At 43.6% G+C, this 24,558-nt stretch overlaps 1 protein-coding gene and 1 long non-coding RNA gene across 2 annotated transcripts in view; one reads left to right on the forward strand and one right to left on the reverse strand.

The window, feature by feature from the left end:
* The window catches only part of actn3 (actinin alpha 3), a 29,442-nt gene that overhangs the window by 692 nt on the left and 4,192 nt on the right, over positions 1 to 24,558 (forward strand). Inside the window, exons 2-15 of the mRNA XM_003229170.4 lie at positions 15,135 to 15,249; positions 15,434 to 15,553; positions 15,673 to 15,759; positions 16,251 to 16,338; positions 16,961 to 17,039; positions 17,345 to 17,426; positions 18,881 to 18,966; positions 19,199 to 19,291; positions 20,172 to 20,402; positions 21,209 to 21,356; positions 21,452 to 21,602; positions 21,774 to 21,882; positions 23,318 to 23,458; positions 23,665 to 23,847. Of these exons, the coding sequence (XP_003229218.1) occupies positions 15,135 to 15,249; positions 15,434 to 15,553; positions 15,673 to 15,759; positions 16,251 to 16,338; positions 16,961 to 17,039; positions 17,345 to 17,426; positions 18,881 to 18,966; positions 19,199 to 19,291; positions 20,172 to 20,402; positions 21,209 to 21,356; positions 21,452 to 21,602; positions 21,774 to 21,882; positions 23,318 to 23,458; positions 23,665 to 23,847 (1,713 nt within the window). The remainder of the gene's footprint in view (positions 1 to 15,134; positions 15,250 to 15,433; positions 15,554 to 15,672; positions 15,760 to 16,250; positions 16,339 to 16,960; positions 17,040 to 17,344; positions 17,427 to 18,880; positions 18,967 to 19,198; positions 19,292 to 20,171; positions 20,403 to 21,208; positions 21,357 to 21,451; positions 21,603 to 21,773; positions 21,883 to 23,317; positions 23,459 to 23,664; positions 23,848 to 24,558) is intronic.
* LOC134294406 (uncharacterized) lies at positions 121 to 20,252 on the reverse strand. The gene is made up of 2 exons (XR_010001321.1): positions 20,114 to 20,252; positions 121 to 6,569 (listed from the first exon to the last, which is right to left on the reverse strand). It is a non-coding gene; the product is annotated as an uncharacterized LOC134294406 (long non-coding RNA).

A 24,558-nucleotide genomic window follows, 5' to 3' on the forward strand; every position in this document is an offset into this window, starting at 1 on the left:
TGCAAATGGACTGCATCAAACTCCATTATATGGCAGTGCAGACTCATATAATCCATTTCATCTGCATTATACAGCAGGGTAGATCCAGCCTCAAAATCAGAGATGAGTGAGAGCAGGCTTCACCCTCAAAAAATCACTTTAGAGCCATGAAAAAAACCCACAACACCTTCCAGCATCACCTTGACAGCATCATCTTTCAAGATTGTAAAAAGTTCAGCTGGGATCCCGTTGTCTCCTGCTGCCTTGTTATTAGCAATGCTTCTTAAGGCCCATTCAACCTCACTCCTCAGAATGTCTGGTTCTAATTCACTCACCACACCATCAAAGCTATCCTCGATATTATTATCTTACCTATACAGATCTATATAATCTCGCCACCTTCTGTTCAGCTTCTGTGTGCATGTGTGTATGCATTTCGGCTCACCTTGATGGATGTTCTATAGCAGGTATGGGCAAACTTCGGCCCTCCAGGTGTTTTGGACTTCAACGCACCAAAACACCCGGAGGGGCGAAGTTTGCCCATACCTGCTCTATAGGGCGGTGGCAAGATTTGGAAAGAAAATAATAATAATAATAATAATAATAATAATAATAATAATAATAATAAAACTTCTGTCCCATGGGGACTTATGGCATTGGGATTAGGTCATTGTTCCAAAGGTGTGGGATGCATCTTGAAGCTAAATGAATTCTGCACCGTGTTTAGGTCCAGAGGAACAAAAGGCCTGTTGCGTCCACACACATTGCATGGTAGGAATGATGGGAAGGGACGGGTTTGAGGAGCCAGCTGCCATTCTCCGTGCCAGAGATAGGGTTGCCTGCAGCTGTCCCTTCCCGTCATCTCGATCTGCATCCCGTACGGCACCATAAGTGACATTCTGGGTACAGTACGTCAGAGGAGACTCGCACCAGTGTGAAGGAGAGCATATGTCATGGGAGTGGAATCCGCCAAGGGCCGCCTGGGCCCTGCCTGAGCAATGCCTGGAATGACGGAGACCCAGGAGAGACGGAGCGAGAGAGAGAAAGGAATCGGCTAAATATATCTTGGTGCGATGGAATTAGAGAACATGTCCTAGTGCGGCTTATGGTTTCAATGGCTGTTGCCTATTTCCCCAGTGTAGTTTCCATAACACAGGTCCCTTGAACAGTAGTTATGCTACATCTGCATAATCAATTGCATGATCAAGACCCCTTCTATACCTCCATATAAAATCCAGATTATCTGCTTTGAACTGGATTATATGGCAGTGTAGACTCATATAAAAGCCCCCTGTGTCGCTGTGGGTTGAATCACTAAGCCGCTGAACTTGCTGACCGAAATGTCGGGGTGAGCTCACGCTGTTAGCCCCAGCTTCTGCCAACCTAGCAGTTCGAAAGCATGCAAAAGTGAGTAGATAATAGGTATTGCTCCAGAGGTGTCTACGGACAACTCTTCAGCTTAGAAATGGAGATGAGCACCAACCCCCAGAGTGGGACACGACTAGACTTAATTAATTAATTAATTAATTAACAGTATTTATATTCCACCCTTCTTTCTCACCCCGAAGAGGACTCAGGGCGGATCACATTACACATATAAGGCAAACATTCAATGCCTTTAACATAGAACAAAGACAAGACAAACATAGGCTCCGAGCTGGCCTCGAACTCATGACCTCTTGGTCAGAGTAATTTGTTACAGCTGGCTGCAGCTGGCTGGCTGCTCACCAGCCTGCGCCACAGCCCGGGCCTTAATGTCAGGGGAAGACCTTTACTTTTAGACTCATATAATCTAGTTGAAAGCAGATAATGGTGAAATGTCTGATTTGATCATCTAGATTATATGTCAGTGTATTTCCAGCCTGAGTGTTGGATTCGGTTTTGGAGACCTAGTTTTGCCAAGAACACCCCACCCACCCCTCAAGATAGGTTTGGCATACATTAGAAGTTATTTAAAGGCACCAAACAACAAGTGGGTGTTCGAAATGTTAAATAACACCCACCCCGCCCATAATTTTATTTCTGAAATATTGAGTGACAAGATAGGTGTGGTCTGCTATTTACACAGGGGTTATGATGGACCTACCCCCAAACATTCCCCTAATATCCTTCTTTTTCCTTGATCACCAGCATCAGCAGACTATTACATTATTGTACAAAGAATCACTCTGGTATTTCCAAACAGGAAACAATCAGGGCCAGCTAACACTTCCCAACAAAGGATTCCCCCATGCAAGCAGCAGCCAGGCTTTGAAACTGCAAGGACATTCAATGCTAATCAAGGGGGCCAATTGCAACATTCACACTTGCCTTAAACAGACTAGAGTTCTTTCCCCCACCCTGGACATAATTCCAGATATATAAAATTTCCAACAGACCTTATAACCTCTGAGGATGCCTGCCATAGATCTGGGCAAAATGTCAGGAGAGAATGCTTCTGGAACATAGCCATACAGCCCAGAAAACTCACAGCAACCCAAAAATGGAGATGTTTCTTAATAGGATGGAAAAATGCCTGCTTGGCCTTAGATTGTGGCTTTCTATGATATACAGACCAATAGTCCGATTTGATATTATAAGGCAGCTACCTCCTGTCTTATGAAGTCCGGGACAGTGAGTTTCAGTTGGTATGAAATGCATGTGGACACTCAAGGACAAAGTTCTCTCCTCCACGTAGTCCTACATGGAATGGCATTCAAACTCAAGCATCCAAGGACCTCCTTAGCACCTTGAGTTTATGGCCTTTCTGTCATGGGTTTCGCTGGTAAATTTGAACCCATGCTTGGTTTAACTTCTCTTGCGTCTGAATGTGGTGGGGACGGTGCATCAGATTCAATCCAACCACAGAGCAAGGGCGTCCTGGATTTTATATGGCATTATAGAAGGGCCGGTGGCGAAGTGTGTTAAAGTGTGTGTTAAAGCACTGAGCTGCTGAACTTGCAGACCAAAAGGTCCCAGGTTCAAACCCTGGGAGCGGTGTGAGCGGCCGCTGTTAGCTCCAGCTCCTGCCAACCTAGCAGTTCGAAAACATGCCAATGTGAGTAGATCAATAGGGAAGGTAACGGCGCTCCATGCAGTCATGCTGGCCACATGACCTTGGAGGTGTCTACGGACAACACCGGCTCTTCGGCTTAGAAATGGAGATGAGCACCAACCCCCAGAGTCAGAGGGGAAACCTTTACCTTTACCTATAGAAGGGCCCAGAATGGTTTGACTATTGGATTGCAGGCATAAGTTCAGATCTTTCCGAACCTCGGAAGAAGGCAAAAACAAACTCCTTACGATAAAGTCTTATCCAAGTGAGTCGGAAACAGCTTTGAAAGCATGCAACAATAGCATGGGGAGGAAACAGACTGTACGGATCCCGAACTATGCAGGGATATAAGCATGGACCTCTTTGTGTTGTCGAAGGCTTTTGTGACCTGGGTTTTTTCCGGGCTGTATGGCCATGCCATAGATGTGAGCGAAACGTCAGGAGAGAATGCTTCTGGAACATGGCTGTACAGCCCGGAAAATACACAACAAACAACCCATGGACCTCCTTGTTTCCAAAAAGCTTTGCCATTGCAAGAGGACATGGACCACGGTCCTCACCAACCAATAAAGGCAGGCACTCATTGAGTTCCAAGTAAATGTGTCAAACAAGAAGCCCCAGGATGATGAAGAAGGGCATGGAGAAGGGGAAGCCTCTGCAGACACTGGGCGCCTCCTCTTCCTCCTGGGGCTTTTTGGCCTCCCGCTGCCCTTTTCCAGCCCACTTTGCTGATATAGGACTGTTCCCGGGCGAATGTATGGCTGGGGACACTGGTTCCTGCTGATGCTAGGGGTCTGTGGGGGTGGTTTCTTTGCAGCACCAGTGGGGTATCGGGTGGCTGCTGCGGCTGCTGTTCTTCCAGATGCCTTGCCCATGTAAGGCTGTGTCTAAAAACTGCCCTTCGCCTGTGCTGCCCTGCGAGGAGGCGGCGGCCAGGGCTATGAGCTCATGGCCGTATTTTAGAAGAGGGCAGAGCTTAATTAGGGTACAAGGGGGTCCCCCTCCCCTTCCCCTCCTTTCCTTGAAAGATGGATGGACCTCCTCCAGAAGGAAGCTATTTAAAGAAGTTTGCAATGGCTGGGTTATTTATTATCAGTTGGCCGCAGGGAGGGATCCACTATGGTCGAGAAGAGGGGCTGGGTTATTTAATTTTAAGAAACATATACTGTATTTCAGGGGTCCCCAAACTTTTTAAACAGGGGGCCAGTTCACGATCCTTTGGACCATTGGAGGGCTGGACTATAGCTGGCCACCAAGCAGCAGCAATAATAATAATAATAATAATAATAATAATAATAATAATAATAATAATAATCTAGTACAAGAAAGCCACACTACAAACTAGAGCTGATAGCTGGCACAACAAAACATTGCATGGAAAGTTCCTTGACAAAATTGAAGGAAAGGCTGACAAGGAGAAGACCTGGCTCTGGCTCACGAATGGGACCCTGAAGAAGGAGACAGAAGGCCTGATCCTTGCAGCCCAGAAGCAAGCCATCAGGACAAAGGCAATTCAGGCCAAGATCGAAAAATCAGCTGATGACCCAAAATGCAGACTCTGCAAGGAAGCTGACGAAACCATGGATCATATCCTCAGCTGCTGTAAGAAAACCGCACAGACAGACTACAAACAGAGGCACAACTATGTGGCCCAAATGATCCATTGGAACTTATGCCTCAAGGACCACCTCCCAGCAGCAAAGAACTGGTGGGATCACAAACCTGCAAAAGTATTGGAAAATGACCATGCAAAGATACTGTGGGACTTCCGAATCCAGACTGACAAAGTTCTGGAACACAACACACCAGACATCACAGTTGTGGAAAAGAAAAAGGTTTGGAACATTGATGTCGCCATCCCAGGTGACAGTCGCATTGACGAAAAACAACAGGAAAAACTCAGCTGCTATCAGGATCTCAAGATCAAACTTCAAAGACTCTGGCAGAAACCAGTGCAGGTGGTCCCGGTGGTGATGGGCACACTGGCTGCCGTGCCAAAAGATCTCAGCCGGCATTTGGAAACAATAGACATTGACAAAATCACAATCTGCCAACTGCAAAAGGCCACCCTGCTGGGATCTGCACGCATCATCCGAAAATACATCACACAGTCCTAGACACTTGGGAAGTGTTCGACTTGTGATTTTGTGATATGAAATCCAGCATGTCTAACTTGTTTGCTGTGTCATACAATAAAATAATAATAATAATAATAATAATAATAATAATAATAATAATAATAATAATAATAATAATAATAAAGAGGGTTGGAAGAGACCCTTTGGGCCATTCAGTCCAACCCCCTTCTGCCTTTGTGCACCAAAAGCACAAGCAAAGCACCCCTAACAGATGGCTTCCCAGCCTCAATGTTGTCAGTAATAATAATAACCACAACAACAACAGTAATAAAGAGGGATGGAGGAGACCCCTTGGGCCATTTAGTCCAACCCTCTTCTGCCTTTGTGCATCAAAAGCACAAGCAAAGCACCCCTGACAGATGGCCTCCCAGCCTCAATGTTAATAATAATAATAATAATAATAATAATAATAATAATAATAATAATAGGAGAACCCTTTGGTCATTTAGCCCAATCCCCTTCTGCCTTTCTGCTGTAGGGGTCAGATAAATGGCTTCGATGGGCCACATGTGGCTCCCGGGCCTTAGTTTGGGGACCCCTGCTGTATTTATTCGAATCCGGCGTTCATCTATTTTGTCTGGATTGCCTTGCCAAAATTAGGGTGCACAAATGCGCATTGATTTAGACTTGTTGTTGCTGTCTGCCTTCAATCCAGCCCTGATGTATGGTGACACTTAAAATTTGTTTGCTTGTTTTCTGCAATATTTGTTCAGAAGGAGTTCGCTTTTGCCTTCTTTTAAGCCTGAGCAAATATACTCATTGGGTTTCTATGGCCTCAGGGGGCCATGGTGACACAGTGGGTTAAACCGCTGAGCTGTTGAACTTGTTGACCGGAAAGTTGGCAGTTCGAATGTGCAGGATGGGGTGAGCTCCCGCTGTTAGCCCCAGCTTCTGCCAACCTACCAATTTGAAAACATGCAAATGTGAGTAGATCAATAGGTACCACCTTGGTATGGAGACGGAGGGGATGGTGGTGGCAACATTTTCCTGTCCTAGGACATAGTTCTATGTCTTATCTTTCCATTATACTATTTGTCTTTTGTACAATGGCACCAATAAGGGATTCGCCCCAAAGTTTGGAAAGTTAAAGAAAAACTAATGCCTGAATTGTGTGTTCGAATACATTGAGTAAAACTGGACCCAACCACCTCCAAATATGGGCTCTATTTTTGATGCTTCTGCGGCTCTTGTCCTGTTTGTTTTCTTGTTCACATTGCAGTGAACATTCAGATCTGCACTTTTTCAGTTGACAAACCTTTGGCTTTGAGTTGGCTTTAGGATTGTAGATCATCACGTGCCCTGAATAGATATAGTGGCAGATACTCCTCTTGGCAGAAGGTACTGAAAGTCTTCCGGAAATTTTCAAGTCCCAACTGAGAGAGGGAGATGAGCACTAGATCGTCTGCATACATCAGGATCTGAATAGATACAAAAACAAACCGCAACCTGTGTGTGACTCAAGCCAAATGACATTTCTTATGACACTTACCTCCATGTCTATTATTAACTCAATGATCCACATTTCATACCCAGAACTTTTCTCCTGTTAAGATTTGCATCGCCTCAGTTGAAACCAGTTAGGGTTCTCCTTCCAGATCCCAAAGCCATATATCTTATGTGTTATCTTAACCTCATTCACTTTGTTGTTGTGTTAGTTTCTGATTGATGGGGCCACTAAGGTGACCTTGTGATAGTTTTTCCTGGGTTTGAGAGTGTGTGACTCATCCTCAACAACCGTTGTCGACTCAATTACATCCTGATGTGTCTCGGCCCCAGTTTTGGTCTGTAACATGTTGAAGAGAGACAAGTTGCATCAATACAGGCCAAGTGTTTGGAAGGATACTCTATTTTATACAATTGCATTTAAAAATAAATAAAAAGGTAAAGGTTTTCCCCTGACATTAAGTCCAGTCGTGACCGACTCTGGGGGTTGGTGCTCATCTCCATTTCTAATAAATAATAATAATAATAAAACTTTATTTATATACCGCCCTATCTCCTAGATGGGACTCAGGGCGGTTTACAGTCATAAAAGCAACACAAACATTACATGACAACATAATACACATTATTAAACAAAGTAAAATAATACAATTATATCAATAAATCACACTAAGCTGAAGAGCCGGCGTTGTCCATAGACACCTCCAAGGTCATGTGGCTGGCATGACTGCATGGAAAACTATCAATTCTCCTTGAGTTTTGTAACAGGAGATAATTGGATTTAAAGGCTAGATAACTGGCATGAAATCTTGCAACAGTCTGGCATGCTGGTATTGTTTACCACCAGCATGTATTGTTTTGAAGCTGCAAGGCTATTCAATGCTAATCAAGGTGGCCAATGGCAACATTCACACTTGCCGCCAACAGACAAGACTTCTTTCTCCCACCCTGGACATCATTCCACAGATATATAAACCCCTCTTGCCTAGTTTCCAACAGACCTCACAACCTTTGAGGATGCCTGTCATAGATATGGGCGGAACGTCAGGAGAGAATGCTTCTGGAACATGGCTGTATAGCCCGGAAAACTCACAGCAACCCAGCGATTCCAGCCATGAATGCCTTCCTTCGACAACATATTAGATACATGCTTGCTCTCAGAAACAGGTACAGTAGAGTCTCACTTATCCAACACTCGCTTATCCAACGTTCTGGATTATCCAACGCTTTTTTGTAGTCAATGTTTTCAATATATCGTGATATTTTGGTGCTAAATTCATAAATACAGTAATTACTACATAGTATTACTGCATATTGAACTACTTTTTCTGCCAATTTGTTGTCTAACATGATGTTTTGGTGCTTCATTTGTAAAATCATAACCTAATTTGATGTTTAATAGGCTTTTCCTTAATGCCTCCTTATAGCCGCCCCGAGTCCCTCTGAGGAGATGGTGGCGGGGTACAAAAATAAAATTATTATTATTATTATTATTATTATTATTATTATTATTATTATTATCCAACATATTCGCTTATCCAACATTCTGCCGGCCCGTTTATGTTGGATAAGTGAGACTCCACTGTATCTAGACCCTTACCATAATATGTACTTATATGCAGATTTAACTTTGTAAAATCGATTTCCAAGCTCTGATACACAACAAATGTTTAAGATGCCTGAAATAAGGCAGAATATAGTAATGTCAACAGAAGCTTGAATCCTAGGTCTTTATGTTACATCATGTCTTGGCTGCTTCTTGCCACTGAAAATGGCATTTGTGTTGGTCACTGCCAAGTCCATTAAGCCTAGTAAACAATGGCATGGGAAACAAAGCCATTCCAGGCATGACAAAGCGTGCCGACGACCTACACAGGGATTGGAAACAGTCTCTGCATACAGTTTGGCCGACCTACAAACTGAGCTGCAGCCAAAATAACGATAGCCAGACAAAAGACAGTATAAACACTCGGCATCATTTGAAAGCAAAATAGGCGCATCACATGCTGAGCAATGCTATTTTCAAGGGGCAGAAGGTGTTACGTCGTGAATATTGCCCTATTTTGTTTTTCAAACATACTTGAGAAAGCGGTCATATTGGCCTGAACAACTGCCCCCCAGGAGTTCTTTTGAAGGAACAAATCCCACGTCAATTACTTTCTTAGACGAGACTGTTCTATTTACGGCCTTCCTTCCCTTCCGGCTTTATTCACAGCGGCATTCAGACCTTTCTGACGCTTCCATTGGTTTTTCCATCAGCAGAACACATTGAAGAACACTTTCAGGCCTGGCCTAGTTTCTCCTATTTAAAACTTATCTAAATTCTCCGACTGTTTTTTTTTTTTTTTAACACTCGTCCCTTTACTCCCCCTGCTTTCATCTTGCAATTCAATCCCATTTTACCAAGCTGATTATTTAATCAAGTTTTATTATGCTTTATTTTTGTTAACTATTACAGGAGTGTTGTCGAAGGCTTTCATGGCCAGAATCACAGGGTTGTTGTATGTCTTTCGGGCTGTGTGGCCATGTTCCAGAAGCATTCTCTCCTGACGTTTCGCCCACATCTATGGCAGGCATCCTCAGAGGTGGGCGAAACGTCAGGAGAGAATGCTTCTGGAACATGGCCACACAGCCCGAAAGACATACAACAACCCTATTACAGGAGTGTTAGGATAGTGATTAATGTCTATTTGTGTGTTTTTATTTATTTATTTACAGCATTTATATTCCGCCCTTCTCACCCCGAAGGCGGATCACATTACACATATAGGCAAACATTCAATGCCTTTTAAACATAGAACAAAGACAAACAAACATAGGCTCCGAGCGGGCCTCGAACTCATGACCTCCTGGTCAGAGTGATTCATTGCAGTGATTGATTGTAGCTGCTCTCCAGCCTGCGCCACAGCCCGAGCCTTTTTGTCTTTTATTGATATGGTTGATGCATAGATCAATAGTTAAGCTACATTGGCACCAAGCAGGCAAATACCTGTATATCTGTATTTTATTTTAAGTGAACCAGATGTATGTTCACTTCACTTCACTTCATTTCTTAATTAGTCGCTCTCCACCCGAGTGCTCCGAGCGACTTACAATTTAAAATATCATTCCACAATATAAAAAAACATTCAACATAAAAACATTCAACAGTGACTACAGTAGAGTCTCACTTATCCAACATTCTGGATTATCCAACGCATTTTTGCAGTCAATGTTTTCAATGCATTGTGATATTTTGGTGCTAAATTCGTAAATACAGTCATTACTACATAGCATTAATGTGTAATGAACTACTTTTTGTGTCAAATTTGTTGTATAACATGATGTTTTGGTTCTTAATTTGTAAAATCATAACCTATATTGATGTTTAATAGGCTTCTCCTTAATCTCTCCTTGTTATCCAACATATTCGCTTATCCAACATTCTGCCGGCCCGTTTATGTTGGATAAGTGAGACTCTACTGTATTTCTTAATTAGTCGCTCTCCACCAGAGTGCTCCGAGCGACTTACAATTTAAAATATCATTCCACAATATAAAAAACATCCAACATAAAAACATTCAACAGTGACTATTTGACAAATTTGATCTGATTTACTTAAATGCACAACCAAACAGCCAAGTCTTGAGCGCTTTTACGAAAGGTTGCAACTCCGACATTGCTCTAACATATGTACAGTAGAGTCTCACTTATCCAACATAAACGGGCCGGCAGAATGTTGGATAAGCTAATATGTTGGATAATAAGGAGGCATTAAGGAAAAGCCTATTAAACATCAAATTAGGTTATGATTTTACAAATTAAACACCAAAACATCATGTTAGACAAAAAATTTGGCAGAAAAAGTAGTTCAATACGCAGTAATGCTATGTAGTAATTACTGTATTTATGAATTTAGCACCAAAATATCACGATATATTGAAAACATTGATTACAAAAATGCGTTGGATAATCCAGAACGTTGGATAAGCGAGTGTTGGATAAGTGAGACTCTACTGTATGTTGTACATTGTATGTTGTGTTTGTATTGTCTATTCTTGATAAGGCCAACTGGCTAATCAATAAATTGTTGTTGTTGATATGGTCAGTGGACTAATCAATTAAAAAAAATCTATCTATGTATTGTCGAGGGCATTCATGGCTGGAATCACTGGGTTGCTGTGAGTCTTTCGGGCTGTGTGGCCATATTCCAGAAGCTTACTCTCCTGACGTTTCGCCCACATCTGTGGCAGGCATCCCTCACAACCTCTGAGGAAGCCTGCCACAGATGTGGGCAAAACGTCAGGAGAGAAAGCTTCTGGGACATGGCCATACAGCCCGAAAGACTCACAGCAACCCAGAACAAGGCACTTTCGGTTCATGACACAGTAGGATGAAATGGGAGGCACTCCTAAAAATAAGCAGATGTTTCACAGGGAGAGAAAGAGAGAGGCACCCGGCAGCTGTCTATTTTGAAAACATTTGAGCTGCGTCTGCAACGGGGATCTATTTCAAGGAGGCAAGAATGTAAGGAAGGGGACTTTGGAGTCACCATTGCATTGAGTGACCTGAATGATCTGGCATTTGTTTCTATGCAACACACATCTGCAAGCAGAAACCTCTGTAAAAAGAATAACAAAAGGCTTTAAGTTAGAGGGAGGTAGAGCTCATCTGGACATTTGGAAAAAATAACTCTCAGTAGTTTGGCAATGGAACCAAATACACAGGGAAGAGGATTCTTCTTTCTGAAGAGCTTCAAGCAAAGACTGTGTTCATCTTTGCTTGAACTTCTGGACTTCTCTGGTGTTGGGCTGTGCTTCTTATAATGCCTTCAGGTTTCCTTGTAAGGAATGGGAACAATGAGTTTGTTTTTCTTGTAGCCATTAGCCTTGGATGCCCCAGGGCTAATAGAAGTGTAATAGGTTATTATTATAGAGTCTCACTTATCCAACATAAACGGCCGGCAGAATGTTGGATAAGTGAATATGTTGGATAATAAGGAGAGATTAAGGAAAAGCCTATTAAACATTAAATTAGGTTATGATTTTACAAATTAAGCACCAAAATATCATGTTATACAACAAATTTGACAGAGAAAGTAGTTCAATACACAGTAATGCTATGTAGTAATTACTGTATTTACGAATTTAGCACCAAAATATCATGATAGATTGAAAACATTGACTACAAAAATGCCTTGGATAATCCAGAACGTTGGATAAGTGAGTGTTGGATAAGTGAGACTCTACTGTATTATGACCCATGGAGGATGGCAGGTAAATCAGATGGAACTTAGGTGGTCACTGGATGTCTGAGAAAGTGGTGTGAATTCCCCCTTCCTAATGAATTTTGTGATGATTTCATAGGTACTTGGGTAGCTTCCGTTTTCTGAATAGCTCTTATAAATGGAGCTCATAAGCGAGAGACATGTGGTTTAGTGGTTTGAGTGCGGAATCTGGACTCAGGGTGACACCTGGCTTGAAACCAGTCCCTGTGAAAAATCCAGGAGTCAAGCTAAACTTGAGCTGAGAGTATGATGCGGCAGCTAAGAAAGCTAATGTGATGCTAATGCTAGGAGTATAGAGTCTAGATCGAGGGAAGACATAGTCCCATTCTTTTCAGCAGTGGCTTTTGTGGAGTCTCTCTCTGCAGGGTTCTGAGCAGAGGCTGAATGGCCATCTGTTGGGAGAGCTTTGGTGGTGTCTTCATGCCTGGCAAAAGGGGGTCAGGCTAGATAGGCCTTTGGGTCTCTTCTGATTCTTGGATTCTAGGTGAGTGTGCCAGCTGGAAAAGCTTGCCCGTGATACCAACCTCTTTGTTCCCTCTGGCCACATCCCACACTGTACTCTTCTTGCAAGAGATGGTCTCCCTGTTCTGGGATGGCCGGCCAGCTCTGCTCTCTCTCTCTCCACCTCCCGTCCTGGTGTCAGGTGGCCGGCCATAAAGGTCTTCTTCTGCAGACTCAGGGCATTGCATGTCTTCATGGGAGGCAGGTCTAAATTTGGCCAAGGAGAAGAACAGGCCAAGCATGTCTGCTGCTGTACAACCTCGCCGTTTCCTCCTTTCCAAGCACCTACTCTCTTAGAATAACACATAAATATAACCATAAAGTCACACTGGAGGACCTAGGCCAGGCATGGGCCAACTTCGGTCCTCCAGGTGTTTTGGACTTCAACTCCCACAATTCCTAACAGAAAGTTAGTGTTTCTCATAGTAATCTATACACACAATCTATATATATAAAAGGGTAATGAAATTTCGGCCTAGGACAAAACAACAAAACTACACATCCCAGAAACACTAAACTTGGCAGCACAACCCCTCGTCCATGCCTCTACGTTCATACAACAAAAAGAAAAGAAAAACAAAGTCCTAATTAGAGGGAGAGGAAGAATTGTTTTTATCCAATTGCTGCCAGTTTGAAGGCTAAGCTCTGCCCACTTGGTCTCCTAGCAACCCACTCAGCCCAGGGGACAGGCAGACTTAGGTCTCACTTAGGCCTCACTTAGAGTATTGAAGGAATTAGCAGAAGTTATTTCAGAACCACTAGCAATTATCTTCGAGAGTTCTTGGAGAACGGGAGAAGTCCCAGCAGATTGGAGGAGGGCGAATGTGGTCCCTATCTTCAAGAAGGGAAAAAAGAACGACCCAAACAATTACCGTCCGGTCAGCCTCACATCGATACCAGGCAAGATTCTGGAAAAGATCATCAAGGAAGTGGTCTGCGAACACTTAGAAACAAATGCGGTCATTGCTAATAGTCAACACGGATTTACCAAAAACAAGTCATGCCAGACTAATCTGATCTCTTTTTTCAATAGAGTTACGAGTTGGGTCGATACAGGGAATGCCGTAGATGTAGCGTACCTGGATTTCAGTAAGGCCTTCGACAAAGTCCCCCACGACCTTCTGGCAAATAAACTAGTAAAATGTGGGCTAGACAAAACTACGGTTAGGTGGATCTGTAATTGGCTAAGCGAACGAACCCAAAGGGTGCTCACCAATGCGTCGTCTTCATCATGGAAAGAAGTGACAAGTGGAGTGCCGCAGGGCTCCGTCCTGGGCCCGGTTCTGTTCAACATCTTTATTCACGACTTAGACGAAGGGTTAGAAGGCACGATCATCAAGTTTGCAGATGACACCAAACTGGGAGGGATAGCTAACACTCCAGAAGACAGGAGCAGAATTCAAAACGATCTTGACAGACTAGAGAGATGGGCCGAAACTAACAAAATGAAGTTCAACAGGGACAAATGCAAGATACTTCACTTCGGCAGAAAAAATGGAAATCAAAGATACAGAATGGGGGACGCCTGGCTTGACAGCAGTGTGTGCGAAAAAGACCTTGGAGTCCTCGTGGACAACAAGTTAAACATGAGCCAACAATGTGATGCAGCAGCTAAAAAAGCCAACGGGATTCTGGCCTGCATCAATAGGGGAATAGCGTCTAGATCCAGGGAAGTTATGCTCCCCATGCTCTATTCTGCCTTGGTCAGACCACACCTGGAATACTGCGTCCAATTCTGGGGACCACAGTTCAAGGGAGATGTTGACAAGCTGGAAAGCGTCCAGAGGAGGGCGACTAAAATGATTAAGGGTCTGGAGAACAAGCCCTATGAGGAGCGGCTTAAAGAACTAGGCATGTTTAGCCTGCAGAAGAGAAGGCTGAGAGGAGACATGATAGCCATGTACAAATACGTGAAGGGAAGTCATAGGGAGGAGGGAGCAAGATTGTTTTCTGCGGCCCTGCAGACTAGGACACGGAACAATGGCTTCAAACTACAGGAAAGGAGATTCCACCTGAACATCAGGAAGAACTTCCTCACTGTGAGAAGGGCTGTTCGGCAGTGGAACTCTCTCCCCCGGGCTGTGGTGGAGGCTCCTTCCTTGGAGGCTTTTAAGCAGAGGCTGGATGGCCATCTGTCGGGGGTGCTTTGAATGCGATTTCCTGCTTCTTGGCAGGGGGTTGGACTGGATGGCCCATGAGGTCTTTTCCAACTCTACTATTCTATGATTCTATGATTCTTCCACACTGCCTATAAAATACAGATTATCTGATTTTAACTGGATTATATGGCAGTGTAGACTCAAGGCCCTTCCACACAGCTATATTACCCATTTATAATGGACTTAATGTAAGGTAAAACCTTTACCCTTTACCTTAACTACCACCAGTTCCTCAATACTTTATTTCCCATACCACCATACTTCGCCACAACAATGCCTGGCCGGGCACAGCTAGTCTATATATATAAAAGGGTAATGGAATCACGGCACTGGACAAAACAACTAAACTAAATTCCCCACAACCTCGAAAATTGACAGCACAACCTCTCATCCACGCCTCTACGTTCATACAACAAAAAGAAAAGAAAAATTAAGTCCTAGCCACAGCAACGCGTGACCGGGCACAGCTAGTAAAAGTGAAAATATGTATGTATGTTTGTGGCTGGGTGCTCACTTCCACAGAGAAGCTCCCACTACCACAAATAGCTATAGCTCCCACTACTCAGGAGACACTAATAGCCCTCCCTGCAATGACATTGCCTTTTTCCCTCCAGACATTCACAGCCTGGTGCAACTCTCACTTGCGGAAGGCAGGGACCGGGATTGAGAATATCGAGGAAGATTTCAGGAATGGCCTTAAACTGATGCTTCTGCTGGAGGTGATTTCAGGTAAGGGCTGAAATCCATGGCAAGGAGTTCTATGGAAGGAGGTGGCAGGAAACAGGGAAATCCACAGGCCTTGCGGCAAACACTTTGTTGGAGAGCACTTGAGAAAGAAGTAGGGACTAGCACACATGCTTTCCATGGACCTGTCTCCTTTTGTCTCCATTCCTCTCCGTTTCTTCTTCCCAAGGCGAACGGTTGCCAAAGCCAGACAAAGGCAAGATGCGCTTTCATAAGATCGCCAATGTCAACAAAGCCCTGGATTTCATTGCCAGCAAAGGGGTCAAACTTGTGTCTATTGGAGCTGAAGGTGAGTGTGTTGGAGCATGCGAGAGAACCAAAACCTTGAAGGCTTTTAAGATAGCCAGGATCCGCGCTGGCACTCCCATCCCTTCTCTCTAATCCCCTTCTTTCCTTCTGTTCTTCCAGAAATCGTGGATGGAAACCTGAAGATGACTCTGGGCATGATCTGGACCATCATCCTTCGTTTTGCCATCCAAGACATCTCAGTGGAAGGTGAGCCTGAAAGCTTCCCCTTTTGCAGTATCCAGTGTGGCTCAGAGGTTCAAGCGGCAGCTTTCCATGGAGAATGGCTCTCATTCCGTTCCCAGCATCTCCAGCTGAAAAAGGTTCCTAGAAGAAGCAGCCCATCTGCTTCTTGTAAAACCAGAAAGGAAACATTGTGATAAACTCCACCTTGAGAGGCTTCATATTGTACTCACTGAAGTCATACTTCTCTACTCAAGTCCAAAACAGCAACATGCATCCACCTCTACTGAGGTGTAAAACAGACTTAACACATTGAAGTCTATAGTCACACACATCCACCTCCACTGAGGTGGGAAGCAAATTGAATACAAAACGGAGTCCTGAGTCTGAACATGCTCAGTACAATCACATGTCTATAACCTCTCCCACACCAAAGAGGTACAAACTGGCAAATCAACTACACATTGAATACAGGTTAGCAAATATACATTATATTTCTTCCTTTCCTTTTCTTCCAGAAACCTCAGCTAAGGAGGGCCTACTGCTCTGGTGCCAGAGGAAAACGGCTCCCTACCGGAATGTAAACGTCCAGAACTTCCACATTAGGTAACAATGCCAGGCTCAGAAGTGACTATGTCTGCTGTGGGATTCTGGGGTTGTCGTTCATATAAAATGAATGTCTCAGCCTCAGGGCAGTATTTAGATCAAGCATTGCCCCAGAATTGGAAATGGATGCAACATTTGCCTTGGGCATTTAATCAGGCAAAGAATTCCTCTGATGCACTCCCAGACTCAAGGATGCTACAGTGCAGCTCCATTGCAGTCAAAAGTGAAAATGCCATGTTATAAACATGATGTGTGAAAGCACCTTAAAAGTATGAATAATTGGGTTGCTGCGAGTTTTTTGAGCTACCTGGCCATGTTCCAGAAGCATTCTCTCCTGACGTTTTGCCCACATCTATGGCAGGCATCGTCAGAGGTTGTGAGGTCTGTTGGAAACTAGGAAAGTGGGATTTATATATCCAGGGTGGGAGAAAGAACTCCTGTCTGTTGGAGGCAAGTGTGAATGTTGCCATTGGCCACCTTGATTAGCGTTGAATGGCCTTGCAGCTTCAATACATGGCTGCTTCCTGCCTGGGGAAATAATTGCTCATTCTATTAGGATTAAACACATCATTCCAGGGCTCACGTGCTTTTTCCTCCTTGTCTCCCACATCCCACCAACCAGCTGGAAGGATGGCCTGGCTCTTTGCGCTCTGATCCACCGACACCGACCGGACCTCATTGACTACGCCAAGCTCAGGAAGGTGCTGCTTTCCCCTTGCTTTTGGATCCATTTGTTCCCTTCAAAGCTGTTTCTCACTTCTGTCATCTGGCTGCATCTTTCTGTCCCTTTTGAGGGAACCCTTATCTCTCGCCCCATCATGACCAAACTACAATCCCATGTACCAATTGTAGCAAATCCCACTGGCGTTTTGGGCCCAGGTTGTCAGGGATCTCACCTGGAAGCTTGTTGCCCTATTCAAGCCCCCATCTTTTACTGTAGTACAAACACACACTATTCAAGATGTTACAAGAGTAAATACAAAGGGATGTGTTGATCTTTGCACAGGATGACCCCATTGGAAATCTCAACACAGCCTTTGAGGTGGCAGAGAAATACCTGGATATTCCCAAGATGCTGGATGCAGAAGGTGATAAGCCAAATGTGTTCTTATTGTTATATTATTATTATTATTATTATTATTATTATTATTATTATTATTATTATTATTATTATTATTATTGCTCTTTTTACCTTTGTCAACTTGAAATAGACTACTCCCATCCCAATTTGCACTTCCAAGAATTTGCAGCACTTTATCATTCACCTCGTGTTTACAATATTTATATGGTGCGCTTTACCCAATCTACTTTTACAACCTCTCCATTCTAATCCATGTTTTTATTAGTTTTTGTCATTTATTTTTATTGGGTAATGTTTAAATGTTTATAATTGTGCATGTCTCCTGTCTATTGTTGTGTTTTATATTGCTATTGTTTTTATTTGGGCTTGGCCCCATGTAAGCCACCCTGAGTCCCCTTTGGGGAGATAGAGGCGGGGTATAAAATAAAGTTGTTGTTGTTATTATTTTATTATGACACAGCAAACAAGATAGATATACTGGATTTCATATCACAAAATCACAAGTCGAACACTTCCCAAGTGTCTAGGACTGTGTGATGTTGTTGTTGTTATTATTATTATTATTATTATTATTATTATTATTATTTTATTGTATGACACAGCAAACAAGATAGATATGCTGGATTTCGTATCACAAAATCACAAGTCGAACACTTCCCAAGTGCGTCCAGATCCCAGTAGGGTGGCCTTTTGCAGTTGGCAGATCGTGATTTTGTCAATGTCTATTGTTTCCAAATGCCGGCTGAGATCTTTTGGCACGGCACCCAATTATTATTATTATTATTATTATTATTATTATTATTATTACTATTACTACTACTACTACTACTACTACTACTACTACTAGCTTGGGTCCCTGGCATTGCCCGGGTTATTTGAAAAAGCCACTTTTTAATTGTACAAAATGCATAAGATTGTGGGTGAACTACAACTCACATCATGCCAGGTTAACCCCCTGAAACTCCATCAGTCAAGTTTGTGATGTTGGGAAAGTTTGCTCTGAATACATCATGTCTATGGCGCTCGCTATAACCTGCAACATCATTGGAAGGCGGGCCATTGGGATCTCCTGAGTAGTGGGAGCTTGTCTGTGGAAATGGACACCCCAGCCACACACATACATACATATTTTCACTTTTATTATGTGTATAGATAGATTAGCCAGAATCTTGCATCATGCTCTACATTTGTGCATACTTAGTTACCTATCAGATGTGCTAAGAAACTGTCAGTGAATTGCAGCGATGTGTAACGGGATACCATTCAGAGCTACCAATGCGCCAATGCCCTAGCTGGCATCTGGATAAACAACCAGACCTATGTGTATTGGTCCAAAGCGTTGAGCATTATTTCCTTTGCTGGTTTTCCTATGTAGCTTCTTCTAGTTCCATTTTGCATTACTTGTGTTAAGTAGACACTTCCTGTATCATCCTTTTTATATCCCCTCCCTTTAACTTGCAGATATTGTCAACACCCCCAAACCTGATGAGAAAGCCATCATGACATACGTTTCCTGTTTCTATCATGCCTTTGCTGGTGCTGAGCAGGTAAAAACAAAATCACCCTCCCCTCTGCCATGGTTTTGAATCTTCCTACCTGTAGTTGGGAGTTAAGAAAGTCCCTCCTTCCTCTACGTCCTCCTCCTTCTAAATCCCTGTTGTTTTGCTTCATGGAATCCATGAGACCAGTTCTCTTCCCTGAGGTACTTGCAATTTAAATGAAGAGGAAGCCATGTGCCATCACTGACTGCTCTCTGCTTTTTTTGACCTTTGCTTCCAGGCTGAGACAGCTGCCAACAGGATCTGCAAGGTGCTTGCCGTCAACCAAGAAAATGAGAAGCTGATGCAGGAGTACGAGAAGCTGGCCAGCGAGGTACTTTCAGCACCGTACTTGTTATCAGTTCCATTACCAGGAGATACCTCTTCTCCAAACAAGCAGCAGCCAGAAGCCACTTCTGATTTACTTCTGGTTTTTTTTTAAAAAGGCCTTTCCCAATCCTCAAATGGCCTAAGCAAGCTCCATAAGCAGGGCCTTCTCTGCTGTGGCCCCGTTTGTGGAACTCACTGTCCGGTGAGATTAGGCAAGCCCCCACATTAGCAGCCTTTAAGAAAGACCTGAAAACATGGCTCTTCTATTGTGCTTTTGGAGAGTAATCACTACATACATCCCTTTTGCTGCTCTCCTCCAATATCTGTCCTCCAGATTGCACCACCACTCTATGACCCTGTTCTCTGTGGTTTTTACTCCTACTTCCTTTCTCACCCCGAGTTTTAACCTAGTGTTCATGTGGCCCGCCCTTGGTTTTATTATTCTTTTGATTTTGTTTGATGTAGTGTATATTTTCTTTTATTGTATTGTTTAATGTGTTATGATTTGTTGTTCTATCTATATTTTGTTATATTGTATTGTTCTGGGCATGGCCCCATGTAAGCCACCCCGAGTCCCTGTTGGGGAGATGGTGGCGAGGCATAAATAAAGATTATTATTATTATTATTATTATTATTATTATTATTATTATTATTATTATTATCTCTTCCTAGAGAACATTTTAAGGGAATGCCCTCTACAGCCCTTAAAGTCCACAAAAAATGTTTCTAGTGACCATCCATGTGCCATATTTGATCCCTCTGCCCCAAAGGAGTACTTGGTGGATCTGAGATCTAAAACTGGTTGGAGACTTGATGATACCATACCTGAGCTCTCCTTGGGCGGGATATTAAGCACACCATGTGTTTCGCCCCACTCTGAAAGCTCCTCGAATGGATCCGCCGCACCATCCCCTGGCTGGAGAACCGCGTGCCGGAGAAGACCATGAGTGCCATGCAGCGCAAGCTGGAGGACTTCCGAGACTACCGCCGTGTCCACAAGCCCCCTCGGGTCCAGGAGAAATGCCAGCTCGAGATCAACTTCAACACCCTGCAGACAAAGCTGCGGCTCAGCAACCGGCCTGCCTTCATGCCTTCTGAGGGCAAGATGGTCTCCGTAAGTTATGGGACTGGACAAGGTGGGAATGGGGGAGTGGGACTTTTCAATAGGGTTGACTATGCTGAAAAATGCAGCTAGTGAGTCCATGGAATCCTCTTCCAAAAGATATGACATGTGTCAAATCCAGTGGAAGAGAGTTAAAATTCAGGGTTGTGGCTTGATTGGAACATACATTTTGAGCTTATTTTGATGTATAAAGTGAAGAGTAGCCCTGTATGCTAGGGGTGCTCCTGCAAAAGGCACTCGCATACATTTTTGAGCTTATTTTGATGTATAAAGTGAAGAGTAGCCCTGTATGCTAGGGGTGCTCTTCCAAAAGGCGCTTGCATACATTTTTGAGCTTATTTTGATGTATATAGTGAAGAGTAGCCCTGTATGCTAGGGGTGCTCCTCCAAAAGGCGCTCGCATACATTTTTGAGCTTATTTTGATGTATATAGTGAAGAGTAGCCCTGTATGCTAGGGGTGCTCCTCCAAAAGGTGCTCGCATACATTTTTGAGCTTATTTTGATGTACATAATGAAGAGTAGCCCTGTATGCTAGGGGTGCTCCTCCAAAAGGCGCTCACATACATTTTTGAGCTTATTTTGATGTATATAGTGAAGAGTAGCCCTATATGTAAGGGATACTCTTCCAAAAGGTGCTCACATTAGAACAAAACAAATTAATTACCTGGTCAGGTGTTAACCATCAGATGCCGTGAACCCTGAACTGGTAGAGCAGTGTTTCCTGGGTTTCAGGGTTAGCTGAGTGGGTGGCATGGCCTGATCCAGTTCAATTGAGGCTGGGCTTGTGCGTCCACAGGATATTGCCAATGCCTGGAAGGGTCTGGAACAAGTGGAGAAAGGCTATGAAGAATGGCTGCTGACTGAGATCCGGCGCCTGGAGCGCCTGGACCACCTGGCGGAGAAGTTCAAGCAGAAAGCCACTCTGCATGAGAACTGGACCAGAGGTACCACCCGCTGCGTCCTTACCTCTGTGCCCATTGTCTTGGCTGTTCCTCCTCTGTCCTGCTGCTTAGTCCGCCTCTAATCCCTCCTGTCACAGGAAAGGAGGACATGTTGACACAGAAGGACTACGAGTCGGCATCCCTTTATGAAATCCGGGCACTGATGCGCAAGCACGAGGCCTTTGAGAGCGACCTGGCCGCCCATCAGGATCGGGTGGAGCAGATTGCGGCCATCGCGCAGGAACTCAAGTGGGTGCCAGGGAGAGAATGGCATCCACTTTTTTCAGCCGGGGAGGGGATCCAAGAACCGGAGAGCTTAACATTAGGCATCTCCCAAATTTGAAGCATCTCTGAAGCTGGAGGGTCATGGGGACCCTTCTGTGGGGATTGTCCCTAATCCTTCTCGCTTGTTTGTTGCAGTGAGCTAGACTATCACGACGCAGCGTCTGTGAACTCCCGTTGCCAGGCCATCTGCGACCAGTGGGACACCCTGGGGACCCTCACCCAGAAGAGAAGAGATTCCCTGGAGGTGAGACAGCCATGTTGTCCTTGTTGGAAATAGCAGCCTCCCAAGCCTTTCACTATTTATTTGTTGATGTATATATTTGCTAACCTGCACTCCATGTGTATGTTGATTTGCCAGTTTGACTGTACCTCTTTGATATGGGGTTATAGACATGTGATTGTACTGAGCATGTTCAGACTCAGGACTCCATTTTGTATTCAATTTGTTTCCCACCTCAGTGGAGGTGGATGTGTGTTAAGTCTGTTTTACACCTCAGTGGAGGTGGTTGCATGTTGCTGTTTTGTTCTTCAGTAGAGAAGTATGGACTTCAGTGAGTACAACTATACTTAAAGACTATGGACTATTGGCAAAGAAAAATACTCTGTGTACTCAACACAGAGAACTATCTATAACTCTCTGTAACTGAACTTTAATAAGAAATGTGCCAATATGGTGAATTAATACAAAATGTTTGTGAGTAAACAAGATACAGTAGAGTCTCACTTATCCAAGCTAAACGGGCCGGCAGAAGCTTGGATAAGCGAATATCTTGGATAATAAGGAGGGATTAAGGAAAAGCCTATTAAACATCAAATTAGGTTATGATCTTACAAATTAAGTACCAAAACATTATGTTATACAACAAATTTGACAGAAAAGGTAGTTCAATATGCAGTAATGTTATGTTGTAATTACTGTATTTACAAATTTAGCACCAAAATATCACGATATATTGAAAACATTGACTACAAAAATGGCTTGGATAATCCAGAAGCTTGGATAAGCAAGGCTTGGATAAGTGAGACTCTACTGTATGTTAATTTTCAAAGAAGACGGGTTTTTTTTAAATCTCTGAGTGCATATTTTAACTAAGAGTGTATATCTTTTGGGCAATTACAACTGCAATTGCAATTTCAACTTCAAAGAAACCAACATCCTCTGCTAACCAAATATATATATATTTGTAGTGGCATGTCTTTGTTCTTGGCAGTCTGAAGACATGGTTCTTCAGTTTAACAGCTGAGTTACCTTTGTGCCATGACATGAATGCTTATGAATATCACTTGAATATCAAAGGGTTGACTTCTAACTTCTAACAAGGTCATGCTTTTCTCGACTAGTGGTTCATGGAGATTCACATTTGCCAAATTGATGTGACATGCTTTTTTTCCTTTTCAATAAGGTTATGATTGCCATTTATTTCCAAAGGAATATATGTGCTCAGTTATTTCCAATAGTTCTCAGTAGCATTATCGCTATTGTTATTATTTATACTCCGCCCTGTATCTAAGATCTCAGGGCAGCTGAACATCAAACAGCATTAAAATAAGTTAAATATCTCAAAGCCATTAACTAAGTTAGTTATAGTTAGAGCCTTCCTGAGTGCAGCAAGGGGGCAACTGAAGGATACATAGACTTTCCTCGCCCTTATTTCTTGCCCTTCCTTTTCCCTGCCCAGCGGGTAGAGAAGCTGTTGGAGACCATTGACCAGCTGTATCTGGAGTTTGCCAAGAGGGCCGCCCCCTTCAACAACTGGATGGACGGAGCCATCGAAGACCTGCAGGACATGTTCATTGTGCACAGCATTGAGGAAATCCAAGTGAGTGTGCCATGTAACCCGGGGAATCACTGTCAACAACTGCAGCTAATCTAACTGAGGCAAAAGCTTTCTGTTTCTGGGCGTCTAAGCAGAAATTGCACTTTCAGGGCTCTAGGTTCTACTGTCCTGTATGACAGAGGGGTGGGCTAGATGGCCTTTGGGATCCCGTCCAACTCTTCCCTGATTCTAAGGCTTTTCATTCTCAGAGCCTGATCACAGCCCATGAACAGTTCAAAGCTACGTTGCCTGAGGCCGACAAGGAGCGCATGGCCATCCTCGGCATCCAGAATGAGATCCAGAAGATTGCGCAGACGTATGGCATCAAGCTGTCAGGTATCAACCCCTACACCAACCTCTCCCACCTCGACATCGCCAACAAGTGGGATACGGTGAGAAAAATATATATTTTAAATAAACCCAAACATATGGGCAATGCCTTTTATTAGGATAACTAACATGTTTTCTAGTTCTCCAGAACTTTTCATCAGACCAGGGAATAAAGGGTACCTCCAGATGTGGCAAATGCATTAGGCAGCTGTGTTTGAAGATATAGTTCTCCTTTTAAGAATATTCAAATAACATTCCCGATAATAACTTTCTGGCAATTCCTGGCATCAGCTACAACAATTGTTTCTCACTAGGTTTCTTTATATTCCCGTCTCCTTCTTTAAACATTTCCCCCCTCAGAATTTGGCAGAGGATACATAGGTGACTGTGGAGCCCTATTCTTGACCCCCAAGTTCTTCCACTGTGAGGGCATTGGTTTCCAGTTGGAAGGCGGTCCCGGTCAGGGTTGGCTTGACCCGCCTTCCTCTTGACACGTTTCTCCCTTTTGCCCTTCATTCGTATCTCTTCAAATTCCACAGCACTGCTGGTCACAGCTGACCTCCAGTTAGAGCGCTCAAGGGGCAGAGCTTCCCAGTTCTCTGTGTCTTTGCTACAGTTTTTAAGGTTAGCTTTAAGCCCATCTTTAAATCTCTTTTCCTGCCCACCAACATTCTGTTTTCCGTTCATGAGATGGCAAGCTATTTAATCTCAGCAGACTGAAAGCCAAAACCAAGATCACAACAACATCTGTTATAGAACCCCAATATGCTGAT

Source organism: Anolis carolinensis, unplaced genomic scaffold, assembly GCF_035594765.1.
Source record: "Anolis carolinensis isolate JA03-04 unplaced genomic scaffold, rAnoCar3.1.pri scaffold_14, whole genome shotgun sequence".
In the NCBI taxonomy this organism is placed as follows: Eukaryota; Metazoa; Chordata; class Lepidosauria; order Squamata; family Dactyloidae; genus Anolis; species Anolis carolinensis.